The sequence below is a fragment of the Camponotus vicinus genome, unplaced genomic scaffold, assembly GCF_025532165.1.
Source record: "Camponotus vicinus isolate PSW18456_S1 unplaced genomic scaffold, iyCamVici1.0 SCAF_10, whole genome shotgun sequence".
Lineage (NCBI taxonomy): Eukaryota > Metazoa > Arthropoda > Insecta > Hymenoptera > Formicidae > Camponotus > Camponotus vicinus.
In genome coordinates, this window is record NW_028141946.1 from 8,074,539 (window position 1) to 8,089,480 (window position 14,942).

Genomic DNA, 14,942 nt, shown 5'->3' on the forward strand with positions numbered 1-14,942 from the left:
TTTAACGATTGATATAATTGATTCAGATGATATCCTATTGATTTTTTACAATATTTTTTACATAATTATTTTAATAGTGTATATTATAACGTGATAAATATAACGCCATAAGTACGAAAAATATGAGTACAGATATGATAACATATGTAACGTTATATAAACATGATATGGTTTTTCGTAAAACTATATTTTTTATAAAAAGGCTCAGTTTCTTTTATAAATACTAATCGTTGTAGATTATCGTTTTATAAAAAGTTTACTTTCTACAAAAATGCAAAATTTATGAAAAGCTTACGAAATATATATAATTATATATGTATATAATTATATATATAAACATAAACATATAAAAATTATATTACATATAAAATATATAAACATGTAAAATATGTACATATATATTTATAAATTTATTATATATATTATATATATATATATATATATATATATATATATATAATATGTATAACAATATATAAATATATGTATGTGTATACATTGTGTATACATTGTATACATTGTATACATTGTATACATATGTGTATACATATATATATATATAATATGTATAACAATATATAAATATATGTATGTGTATACATTTCACAAACTTTTTGTAAATTACTTGTATAATTTTACTCTAAAAATTTTGAGAGCTATAGTATATTATTATTGTATAATAATATATTCCCATCATTCTTTTTATTAAAAACGTTATTTTACTTTTCTAATCCATATATGTATATATTGCTAATCTCATGAAATGTGTCGGCACAAATTATTGATTCTTCCCGAATATAATATATTCATCCAAATATAATGAAAATATGACAGTATAAACAAATATAAGACTGTATCGATCATGAATGATAATAACGTAATTTTAACGTAATTTTAAATTATAGATATATCTATATTTATAGATATATCTATATTTACATCTAAATTATGGTTATATCAAAGATTTAGAAACTTAATTTTAACAAGTAATTTTAACAAAAAATAAATCATGTGTAAATCTATGTAAAGAATTTAAAGCTTCTAAATTGAGAATATATAAACATATTTAAAATATACTATCAACGAATTACAATAATTTTAGAAATTGAAATCTACATCCTGCAATAGATACGGTTTTATATTTGTTTTATATTTGTTGATTGTTGTCATTTAATTTTTTTTTAGAGAGTCATATTTATCAAAATGTACTTTTTGTACATACACAAATCAATACTAGTTGTTTATAAAAGAAGTCTAACAAATTTTATTTATCTAGACAAAGACTAAGACGGAAAGTTTATGGAAAGATAACATCGAACATTTTAACGTTTCCTTCATACTATTTTTCATCGTTAATTAAAATAAAGACATAGATCATTTGATCTAAATAATTCAGTCACATTATTATTAAAATATTAATAAGTATTGTGTTCCTAATTTCTTGCCTTCCAAAATAAAACATATAATCTTTGTGCGAAACTAGAAATTATTCGTCAGTCATATACACTTTTTGTGCTACATTGAAGTAACCAATGTACTCTGTTTCATTGGGCGTGACATCGTTCATAAACTGGCCGACTGCTTCACAATTCGAGAAACTGTGAAATTTGTAAAGACTATCTGTCACATGTAAAATCTGCAAAAGATAAAGCTTATGACATATAAATATTTCGTGATGTATTATTGAAAATGAAGTATTAACGTTGTCAATAATGTTATAATAGTCGAGATAACGAGCACAAAATTTTACAATATGATATATTAATTCACATAACATGGATAACGGAGATTTTAAAAATGCATGTAAATGAGAATTAATCGGAAATATAAAAGCAGAAAAAATAAAAACAAAACCAGAATTTGTAATTTAATAATGTCCATTTAAAAATAAGAATTAACAATGATTTAAAAATAACGCTTGTTCATATGTAACAAGTAACTTACAGGCCCCTCATTTCTCAACCGTCCCAAATAATGAATTGGAGGATAGTTGACTAATGCACCAACAGTAATTAGATTTTCATAGTCCAATTCATGACATTTTAACCATCTGTTAAAATCTAGTAGTGTAGGAAATCTTTCCGGATAATTTTCTGGTGTAATAAGTTGCATCACTCGTCCTCCATTTGTCATGAGTACGCCACCTAGAGCTAAAATATGAAAAATTTATTTATTTATAGATGAAATATTATTATCAAACAATTTTATTATATTTCATTAATCTGTTTATTTAATTAATCAAACTGTACTCTCATATAGATAATTTTTTACCAATTGTTTTATCGTCATGATAATGATCGAGACAATATTGTATTAATGTTATGATATCATGACTCGTTCTGCGACCTTTAGCGCGCACTTCAATCACGTTTCCTGGTCTGCCTTCACTGAGAAAGAAGTTGCCCAACATAGAACATTTCATTTCATTGGGATCGTTGAGGGTTTTCAATATTCTTTGTCCAGTATTAGCTTCCTCATAAACGATACAACTATTATTAATAACATTTCCAGGTGGTGAGATTGTTGCGTTAATAGTAAGCTATAACAGAAATGGGTTTTATAATGAGAGAGAGAGAGAGAGTGAGAGTGGGGGTGGGAAATATAATAAGATAAGTTAGCGCTATTAAAATTAATGATAAATATAATTACATTAATGTATATAGCAAGATATATCGTAAAAATAAAGCAATAAACTGTTTGCACATTCTATTTCTTTTAAAGTAGCCGATGTTCTTTTTTGTGTGTAAATTATCGATAATACATACATGACCATTGGCCGGCATAGATTTCTTCGCGGCATAACCTGCTCCAATGACAAAGAAATTGTAGCGATACTCTAATAATAGACGTCGAATATTATATGTAGAATTTATTAATGGGACGGGCACTAAGTTATCTAATTCACCCACTAGGAAAATAGATGGGTTACCAGATAGTCCTATTAAAATGTAAATGTATTATATTTAGAACACTGAAAGTCAAGAATGTTTATTATTATTATTCTTACCAGCTGCGGCAAGATTGTATGGCGGTCGCGTTAGACAAGGACAGCTAGCTATCTTAATTTCAAATTCATCGAATAATTGATGCAGTCCAACGTATAGAACTATTTTATTACGTATAAAGACAAATATATAAAGTATCACATATCTAAATTGAATAATGAATTTCATATACGTACCATTTTTTATGTGTTCGAGAGAAAATGGATGTAATGTGCGGGAAAAAGATGACACGACTTGACCTTCACTTTCAGGATCTCTAATGGCTTCACCATTCGGTACATTTCCACCTTGATTTTCACCTTCATTAAAATGGTTTGGTATAATATTATTTTCAACTTCCATATGATTATCTCTTCCAATGATATTGTTTGGTTCAATATCATCTTCGTTTTCGAGATGATTATTTTCTCTAAAAGCGTCACCGTTTGGTATAATATCATTTTCAATTTCCATATGATTATCTCTTCCAATGACATTATCGTTCGGTTGAATATTATTTTCATCTTCGTGATTATTTCTCCTAATGGGATTAGGATGCGAAATGCGCCCCATGATGCTCGATTTAATATGAACACAATATGATGAGATAACTATGAAATTATTAAAAATTGTTAAAAAGGTTATCAAATTACAGACATAGAGAGTAAAACGTATAATGGAGTATTATCTCGTATTTTTAAAGATAAAAGTATATTATATTAATTTTGTATTATAATATACATTCGGTAATAACAAAGAAAATTCTCTTATTACATAGATTAAATAGATCATTTCTTTAATTGAATATTGTTTTTGTTTTAAAAAAATATATATTTCTAGACTAATCGATTTCTTGCATCTTTTATATTGCATATATGTTAAAATAATATTGTTGAATGATTAAAAATTTACGAGATATTACATAATCGTATTGCACACATCTGCTAATACGAACAAATACACAACATATATACTTCTCTCTATATATAATATAGATATTATATAATCAGACTTACGCAAAATTTATGGTGTTTAGTTCGAGATATTAATTAATATTATCGTCGAAACCACATTTCTCCTTTCATAGATCGCTAGATATGAGTAACTACACAGAACGTTTCAAGAAGAACTGTCGTCTTAAATGTAACAGAAAACAGAAGGAGTAAACAAAATATTAGATTAGCTGTTACAATGATAAGTAAGATGAAGGTTAAATCAATTTTGAATTCATTCCACAACAAACTGAAATATAAATTTTTATAATTTATTCTTCAAATAAAAGGAGATGATTTGGACGAGATGTTAAATTCATAAACTTTTTTTTGCTTTACGAGCTTGAAATTTGACTTCAAGTTATTAACGAAGAAGAAATATGAAAGTGAAGAAAAAATATGTAAGTGAAGAAATAATATGTAATTTGCAATTAACAATTCCATATTTTTTCTTAAAAACAACTATGTGTTTTCTTTACACCAATTGATTTCTCTCATTATTTTGTACATAAAAGTATTAAGGTAAGATAATCGAAAAATGAATATTTTACAAGATATTTTACGGTTTATGTAAAATTAAGAAATTATTTCAAGCCTCATAACTCAAAAAGTACTTAACGAAAAGGTACTTAATTATAGTGTTTTGGAAAGCTCTCGAGATAAGCTACAAGAATGTGCAAAAATATATAGGGTATTCCATTTAAAAAAATTGAAGTGACCTTCACGTGACCTTCAAATGACTCTTCAAGGTCAAACCAATGGTACCATCTTATGGCCCTCTCGAACCAAACAACTTTTGTCTGAAACATTTTTCTCTCCCGGGCTTGGTTTTCGAGATATTCGACTGGATGGATTAAAATGGGCCACCCTGTATATATATATATATATATATATATATATATATATATATATATATATATATATGTATGTACATATAAATAATATTTATATGTACAAAATATGTTTAATTATTTTTACTACATATACACACAATTTTTTTTGTAAATTATTATGCAAAGCTGTTATGCAAAAGAGCTAAAATTACTTAAAAAATTTTAATAAATTTTAAAATATACTTTTAGTATACTTTTAGTGAAGTTAAAATATCTAATAGAATTTTGAAAATAACATGTTTAGAGCCTTTAGAAACGTAAATATAACAAATTTTAAGAGTGTAGCGTATATTATACATATAATCTTAAGCACATTTTTTAAAAGAAAAAACTCAAAACGTACATTAAATGTTGAGCACAAAGTATGATTAATTAGCTATGCCTAAAAGATACTGTGATGATAATATTTATTTACATGAAATATGAAATGTACTTTTATTATCTTACAGATATTCATCTATCTCTTAATTTATATATATATATATATATATATATATATATATATATATATATATATATATATATATATATATATATATATATATATATATATATAAAATTTAAGGAAATTATATATATATAATTTCCTTAAATTTTAAATAATTTTCTTACGTTATTACGAAAAGAAATACATGCCTAAATAATTAGCGCCGTCAATATGGCAAGAGTAAGGATATCGCACGCGATTGATGACACAAAGTTCTCTTTCGAAGAACCTCAGTCAGGCAAACAAATAGTCGGAATTCATTATCGGAGTGTTGACGGGTACTCCTCGGAGTGGATCAATATAAGTTCCTAAGACCTTCGTTTCCTCTCGTCGCGTATTTGCTTCGAAGTACTCTCTTCGAAATCTCGATTTTCGCGAGAAAGAGAATGCATCTATCTTATTCATTATACACATCGGAAATTTTACATAGCGACTTTCTGAGAAATTAAATTCTTTCCTCCAATGTAATGTAACATAAATAAAATAAGAGACATCAATCTATTGAAACAATATTACTTTTATCATTCAAAATTAGAACATTCATAGAAGAAGAGAAAAATATGCGTGTATTACATTTTCATAATTAAGTTGATTTTAATAGATGATAATGACATACGTAATATATTATAATTAGATTTATTAGATTTCTAAAACCTAATAAAAATTCGATAGATGTAACGGATGTGTGAAAGTGCGTAATATCACGCTTCAGCCCATATAATGAACGTAATTTGCGCGAAAATACGCGTTTCATTGAACGGCAAACGATTATATCGCAGGCTCCCTCTAAATTCAGTCTCTTTTTTGCAAAAAGAGCCTTTCATAAAAGCTTTTTACAAAACGCCGACGTTTAAATAATAAACGGCTATTAATAACTTAATTAATTTAGATAATTAGTTAATTAGTGTAACTTTTTTATTGTATTAAATATTCTTTTATTTCGAATTTTGTGACTTTTCCCAATTATGTTGTATATATGAGACGTATCTTTAGAAATATTTGTTATTGTATATTACGGGGACGTTATGTGTGTGTATTAAATTCAGAGAGCGTCTGCTGACATGTATGTGTATATATTTGAAATTCTCTAGCTCTCTGTTCTTTCGTGTTTTCACGCCGCCTCGTGCTGACCTTCCAACCGACGCGATGTCACAAAATACATACCCGAGGAGAGTCCGCTTATTGCGCTTTTCTGAAAGCGCAGAGCTCTCCATTATTATAACTCGTCTGCGCGCGACGCGCGTCAACCCCCGCGATGTTCGCGCTGCGAGTTATGAAATATCGCGAAAAGTCGGATGCGAGGAAATGCATAGTAGGTCAGCGTTTACTACGTTGGAGGAGTCTGCGCGATGATGAAAGCGCGAGGGAAAGAGAGAGAAAATTCACCGTCGAAATTTTGGCGCCGGGCGAGTATAAGTTTTACTCGCCGCGTCGACGCGAAGAGAAATGTCCCTATTTTTTTGTCGGCGTTATGAATTATTATCTTATCGCAGGCACATCGGACGCGGCTTCCTCCCTCTCTCTCTTTTTCACGCTTTCTCACTCCGATGAACCGGAAATTGGAAGAGTCTGTAGGTGGCAAAATAAAAATTAAAATCGCACACGATGACGTGACGGCATCTCCAGCTTCGGCTTTCGATCGATTGCTTTTCGAGTTTGCCGACTCAATGTCGTCTCGAAATGTTGTCATTCGCGATGATGAAGCCGATAATGATAACGCATCTGGTGATTCTGTAAAAGTAACATGTAGTCCACGCGTTGTCTCACTGCAGCAGTATAATACGTTAATAAATACTACAATATATTTTATATTGATCTGTACAAGATGTTTATGAAAACCGATAAATATTGAAATATTTTGCGAAATCGTTGGTAAAATTCCTGGTTTAACCAGCAATTTATCTCTTTCAAAGAGAGATAAAAATAGAGAAGAGAGAGAAATATTTTATATAAAGAATAAATGAAATAAGATTCGTAAAATATATAAAGGTGTTAATTTTCGAAATTAATTACTCAATTATTTAATTAGAATTTAGAAATTTTAGGTTTGCTTTTAAATAATGTAATACAAAATAGAGAAATAAGTTTATTTTATATAGTAATAATAGAGTAATAACTTTAATAATCTTCTAACCATGAATAATAAAAAATTCATATTTCTTTAACTCCCAGTTTCTCGTGTGTACAGAATATGTAGTATATAAAATAAATACATAGAAAAAAGAAAAAAATAAATTAAAATATAATAGCTTAATCTTATACCTTTATTTTGATGATTTATAATAAACTAATGGGAGGAAATTTTACAAAATTCTTCTAATTTCAAGTGCTTTATTTATCTCGCTATGTTCGTTTTCGCCCCACTGATGGATAAGGCGCTATGTCCACTCAATTTCTTTCTGTCAAAGTGATGGAACGAACATAGGTGGACCATTGGAGGGATTTAAGAGAGAAGTAATACTTCTCTAGCTAGCGCGAGTGCAGTTTATATTAAAAATCTTCTCGTATCTCTATCCGATTAATTCTTGCAAGTAATCTGTTCTGGATACAGGATTCTGAAAGTCTCTTAAATCACGCGGGTGATCTCGAAACGTAGCGCTTCGAGACAAATAGAGAACATCTTCTCCAAATGTCTTACAGTGGACACGTGTTTCGTGCTACATTGAGAGATCTGTCAACTTTAAATTAAACCGAAGTTTCGCTCGCGTATTTGCGAAAACTTGGAGTTTCGCATCGAGATTACGTGTATACGCTCCTTAAAATATCATCAGCGCGTATTTTACATCGAATCTCGCATATTTCACGTACATATAATCGATCTGAGCTCTTCAAGTTTTAAGCGCTTCGATGAGATAGCTTGAATTACGCGGTAGAAGAAAGAAATTAGAATCTCGCAGAAATATACGACGGCACGTTAACGAGGTACGTTATTTCGAGGTGTTCGCGAAGAACGGGCGCGTCTTACCTTATGGCAAGAGGGGAAAGGAAAGAATCATATTTTATATCGACTCTCTTTCTCGATAACTGCCACCTGACTCTCGCATTTCTCCTCCTCGTCGGATCGACGGGAAAAACGAGAAGTTGACGGTGGAGCGCTGGGATAAAAAGTCGGAAGGGGATAAAAGGGAAGAGAGAGAAGGGGAGAGAGAGAGATAGATACATAGATAGATAGATAGATAGAAAGAGAGAGAGAGAGAGAGGGAACGGATAAAGCGATTCAGGAAATATCGAAAGAGGATATACGATGAGAATTAACTCGAGGTCACCCGAGGACGCTCCTCTTCTTTGCCCTTTCTAAGGGCGCGGCGCGCGATCGCACGTAGCAGTCACGTCGCGATGTTAGTGTGAGTCTCTGATTGTTTTTCGATATCGCGGCTAACCGGCTCTGGCTTGTCGTCGCTGGCGATCAGAACGAAAAATAACGAGCGTGCCAATTAACGGATATCCGATGATGTATCTGTTTCTCTTCTCTTGCTTCTTTAAATTTTATCTATGTATCTCTCATACGCCGAGAAATGCGAAATAATTAATATTTATCAAAATAATAATATTATATAATATATAATATGATTTATTATATAAAAATATAATAAATAATATTTGTCTTGTACTGATACTTTATTTTATAATTGATATATCTCTTGTTGATTTTTAATAAAATAAGATTTTTCAATTAAATTTTATTATTTAATACTTTTAATACTTTCAATTATTTTTTAATATATTATGTTCGGAAAGATTTGCGTTATATAAAGTTGCATTTTTTAAATGTATTCTTACTTCGCAATTTTATATAATGTTATTAAAATATTATGTACATAATGTATCTCTATGTACGTAACAGTAATTGTATTATTGTTATATCGTTATGGCATTACATTATCTTTTTTCTTCACGATTTCACAAATGACATCTACAAATATATGTAAGAATAGGATAAATAGTCTCCTCTTCTCTTTCCGAGTTGGAAGAATATCTTGTCTCAACATTCGCACTTTTGCACACTCCGCAGACTTAGGCTCTTAGCCTAATCCAAGTAGTAGTACGTTGATCTCGTAAACAGAGCTCAGTATCGTCGAGCGAATTTGCATTTCAAGACGCAAGTTTTTTGTCTCTTTTTTTCCTTCTTTCCCCTTTTTGATACTCCAACTTGATGAAATAAACCACTTGATATATACATGCAGCCATTTTCCGTACCGATTTCTTATTCACGAATTCGTAGCACGCACACCGAACGCAATAGGGGAGGAAAATCATGCAATTTGCCATAGAATCGTGTCTGCAAAAGGACACGCATTAATTAACAAATAGATGAATTTATTTTGCACTTAATACACATATTTCTCTATGTACACATTGTATCTTGCAGAAAATTCAAAACCCTTGCTCGAGAAACATTATTCGATTAATGCAAAATGATAGTTCTATGAATCTTGTTCAAATTCAACGATTTGCATTAAAATTGATAATATGTATTTTATTAATTTTAAATATTTTCAATATATTATTCCTCAAACAAAATTTTTTAAATTATCGTCAGAAATGCAAGAACAAATAAGCTTTATGATTTTTATAAAAATTTGCCTTCAAGAATCTTCGTACTTTTATATTATTTAATCAATAAATATATAAGCTTTAAGAAAAAAAATAAATGTATTTTATTTATAACACACAAATACAGTAGTTCGGTTATAATAGTTTGCTATAGTTTTCAAGAATTATGTAAAATTATAAATGAAAAAAGCAATACAAAAGTGTTAAATAATTGAATGTTGCACTGTTTTTTTTGACAGAATAATATTCTCGGATTCGCATTATCGCAATTTTACGAATTGTTTTAATGTATATGCGTTTCGTGGTAAAATAATAAGATTCGCATCATTATACTAAATCCTTAAATGCGAGAGTCATTAGTAAGATTGTATCTTAAGTAGTTACTCTTAAAGCTGTGCTTTGAATATGCGATCGTCCTTAATGACCAAAAATATCAGCATGTCGATATATTATACAAGAATTATATTCTCTCGCTAATTAGATCAAGTTCCCCTTATAAAAAAGGTAATATAAATGCAAAATAGATTAATTGCTATATGGATATATCTATAATTTTCGTGTATGATTTAAAGAAACTATATTATAAAATTGTATGTGTATGAGCGTAAATAAATTTGCTAAATGCATATAATTTATAAAAATATGGCTTTACTTTCTTTTATTAAAAGATTTATTTAAAAAAAACAATTTTCTACATATAAATTTATTGTAAACAGAAAAAAATGATAACAATTAATAATTCATTTAAGTAATTTTGTATTTTGTAAATCTTGCGGAATATTTCTATTCACAATTAAAAAAACTTGAACATATATAATATTACAATATACTAACAACTTCTATATATATCGATTAATATATATCGATTAATATATGGAATATAAGATAGTTAATAGGTTCATACATTTTTTTTTAAATAAATTTAAGGGGAAAGAAATATATAATATTTCTCCTTTGCCTATATATATTATTTGACGCAATATATTAAATAATTTTTTTAGAATAAATAGAAACATGGTATACAACAATGTAAGCGTACATTAAGACTGATAAGACTGACTATATTACTCGGTAGAAGATACTGATTGTGAGACTGATAAAATAACAAAAACCGAAGATATTGTTAGATACAAAGTACATACATTTAATTTTGGATATATTTAATTTGAATCGTCATAGATACGACCACCTGTTGCACACGTTAAATATGTTTCTGTATTATATGCGCTAACTAACTACACTTCCATGTGCTCCCTTATCTTTTCGTTATTTGAATAATCTTCGCTCATGTTTTAAGCGCGATAGACTCATTAAGTTGATACAATGTAATAGATTTTTAATTAGCGCATTTATTTAAATATTTTTTCTTAAAATGAAGATCATAAAAATTGCTTAATATTAGTAATTTATTTATAATCTTATGATTATTATTTTTAAGATAATAAAATATACTGCAGAGAAAATGTTCATATCTAACTAACAAGTAAATCATATCTAACAAATAAATATTTACATGAGAGAAATATATATTTTTTAAATAATACCACTACATATATAAATTCATTCGTTTAATAAAAACTTGCTTGCTGCACAACTTTGATGGAGCTATCCAACAAGTAATAGAAGTTATGTATTTAGGAACATTGTACTTTGAGATATAATTATCTTTTTAATGAAAATGAAAATTTTAAAATTTCAGCTCGGTTATGCTATTTTCAACAGTCATTAATTTTCAATTACACGCTCCGCACAGTCGTTTAATTTTCATTGAAAAAAGTTTGTTTCTATATCTTCTCTGCAAATATTTTGTATATTAATACAGCTTTCTCTACTTTCAACAAAAGTCTTTAATATCGTAAAATTAAATTCCTGAAAGGAAAGAAATCGTTGAAAATTAGAGAACAATATTATTTTAAAAAGCTCTGAATTTTTATTTAACTTATATAAGTCACCACTGTTCATATGTGCATATGTGTAACATAACATTACAAATAAAATAAAATAATTACTAATAATAATAAAATATTCAAATATAATAATTATATCAAAGTGCAAAAGTTTTGTTTTGTTTAATTATACAAAATAGTACTCTATTGGTCAGTTAAGAAAAACAATTATTAAAGAAATTTCTCTCTAAACATCTTCTTTGCTAGAGAAATAACGTTATTTCAATATTTTAATGTCATTGTTATATAATTTATACTTAATATTACAATTATTTTATTAATATCCTAACATGAAATTAGGATTTTTTACATTCAAAATTTTTGAAACAAAAAAAGAGTAACAATTAATTAAGAGATTAAAAAAGAGTAAATTAATTTTTTCTTCCAAAACTATTTTATAGGCTACGATAGCAATTTCGTGTATTAATAATAAAATACGCGTCAAAAGAATTTATCTTCTATATAAATTTTCCTATATAAAGTTAATGTACATATAGTATACTGCACATTTCTCTCTCTCTCTCTCTCTCTCTCTCTCTCTCTCTTATTCAGTGCAACTTAATGCTTCAATATATGAAAAAAATTTAATATATGCTTGATGTAATATAAAATAATATATAACGATATATTTCGAGGGAAACTCTTTACAGTATATTCTCGCATTATTACGTATATCTATACGAGAAAAAATAGAATCTTTGAGCTTTCGTTTCGTTAATAAATTTATGAGTAATATTATATCGCGCTATAAGTATTTGTGAAAATGATACATATCGATATTAAAAATGTTTCAATAAGAAGTGGACGAAACGCATGCGATGAGAATTTAACATACCGATCCTTCCGTTTTAGATATCTGTTTCTTTCAGAACGAATTTTCCGTTTACAATCAATGCATTCGTTTTCCTCTGATAGGTCACTTCAATTTATAATCATTTGGAACACAAAAGCATCGGCGAATTATTTCTTTTCGATAATACCCACGAATACTTCTAATATATACGCCTGTATTCTGGCATACGGTATATATAGATGAGGAAGAGAGCACGACTACAGAGATGCGATCTAGGAAGAAAAATTACCGATCGCCTTCGGTCCCTTCGAGTTTTAATCTGCGCTTAAGGAGAGAAGGAGAAAGAGAAAGAGAAAGGCCAGCCCAAATATTTTACCGCTTTTCTATGAGAATTCATTCTGCGCCGGTTTGCTGACGCGATTATTTTTCTCAGGAGGAATTCAATTGTTCTTTTTGTTCGCGTAATCCCTTTAAAGTTATAGAAAAACAGAGAAAATGGACAATATTTCAGCTTACAGAGGATTGATCGGCAACCGGAAACTTGGGAACTAATTCGTTGAAATAAGGAAACTTTAATCAAAACGAATTGTTATTTCATCACCACATGACGTAATCGCAATAGGCTAATTGTGTGTGTGTGTGTGCGCAAATTAGCATTAATCGAGATGTGCTTATTTCTCTTTCTTCGTACAATTATATAAAACAATGATATAATTTAATTACATAATACTTTTAATTTTACATATCATTTCATATGCATTTCGTCCATTCTAACATACTTTTTTCTCACAAAGTTGACAGTTTAAAAATTTAATTATCATTTAAAATATTCGTAGGGCAAATATTCATGTAATATATAAAAATTGAATTGTTTGATTTTTGTCTCGCATCTCTCGGTGCATTTTTCATATTTTTCTTTTTTTTTATTAGAGAGCGCGCTCTCAAAATTTTATCGAGTAGAACGTTTAAATCGCCGCGATGTGGGAGAGCAAACGCAATTCTTTGGACATATCTTTCCTGCCATTGCGCATTCTTTTTTTCCCCTGCCAAAGACCAGATACATACACATATATCGTTTCTTTTCCTTCTTTTCATCTCTCGCGCGAAGGTGCCGTAAAAAGGAGCTCGAACGAGATGTAAGTCTTCTCGGATTTTTCTCGGTAGCCTCGAAGCTTACCCGGAAATCCATTTTCCGTGCTGGAGGAAGAGGGTAACCGCGCTCGACGGACGAGCATCTCATTCGGAGATGCTCGTATAAATGCGGAGAGTATCCGATATACACGCGTGGACGCGTTTAACGCGGCGGAATCGGTCGGCCAATAATGGAATTTACATCGACCCGACAGAGAAGGGGGAGTTAGCGAAAAGGGAAGGGAGGAGAAAGGGGTAGCGAGGAGGAGAGAGAGAGGGGAAATAAAGTGCCGTTGCACAACATAACGCGATAATCTGATATCGCGATGGATGCGAGGACCATCCCGTATTCGCGCTGGAAGCGCGGATATTTGGATGAATCGATATCCCTACGATTCTCGGATTTTCCTCCCCTCCTCCCTCTCCTCGCGTTTCCTCTGGTCCTCTCTGATAGCTCTTTCTCTTTCTCTCCGCCAACCGTTCTCGCCATTTCTCTCGCATCCAGTTGCCTCGGTTCGCCGATAATCTAACCCTCTTCTCCACTCCCCCGCTTTGTCTGCGTGTCTCCCTTTTTAGCGGTAACGACCAGACTATTGGAGCCAGGGCGCCGGCTAGTCTAGCCGAATAAAAGTTGAAAGTCGTCTGGCATCCGCCAAATAGCAGACGATACTCCACGTCGGTCTGAGGATGCTAACTCTCCCTCTTCTTAAGTTGAGGATGTTGCCCTTGTGTTATTGCAGCATCAACATCCCGATCTCGAAATACTTTTGGCATTTGTTTCTCTCTATAACATAATATATAGATATATATGTGATGTATTTTTTTAGTAGTCATGAAAGATAAAGAACAGGAAATCGAAAGCATTGATATTGAAACATTAAAAGAACATAAAGGAAATATAGAAAAGGAAGGGTGAAGTGAATAAAATTATTATTGGGGACACACATACATGTTTAACGGGGAATTTTAAGATTAATATAACTTATAATCATGTAATGCTATAAGATTTTTCATATGTCAAGAAAGTTTCATATGTTAAGAAAAGTACAAAGTAACAGAAGTACACAGAATAAAAAGTACAAAATGAAATATAAAAGAATAAGATATAAATATTAGAATAAAATATAAATATTGGAGAATCAACTATCTTTCGTGTCTTCGA

General features: G+C 29.8%; 1 protein-coding gene across 1 annotated transcript; it reads right to left on the reverse strand.

The window, feature by feature from the left end:
• Nucleotides 1-1,486: 1,486 nt before the first annotated feature.
• Nucleotides 1,487-4,055, reverse strand: LOC145960846 (ester hydrolase C11orf54 homolog). Its single transcript, XM_083080541.1, has 7 exons — nucleotides 4,001-4,055; nucleotides 3,182-3,595; nucleotides 3,008-3,106; nucleotides 2,766-2,938; nucleotides 2,272-2,539; nucleotides 1,945-2,150; nucleotides 1,487-1,636 (listed from the first exon to the last, which is right to left on the reverse strand). Exons 2-7 carry the CDS (start codon nucleotides 3,555-3,557, stop codon nucleotides 1,487-1,489), a joined length of 1,272 nt encoding a protein of 423 aa, XP_082936667.1. The 5' UTR covers nucleotides 3,558-3,595; nucleotides 4,001-4,055.
• Nucleotides 4,056-14,942: the final 10,887 nt, after the last annotated feature.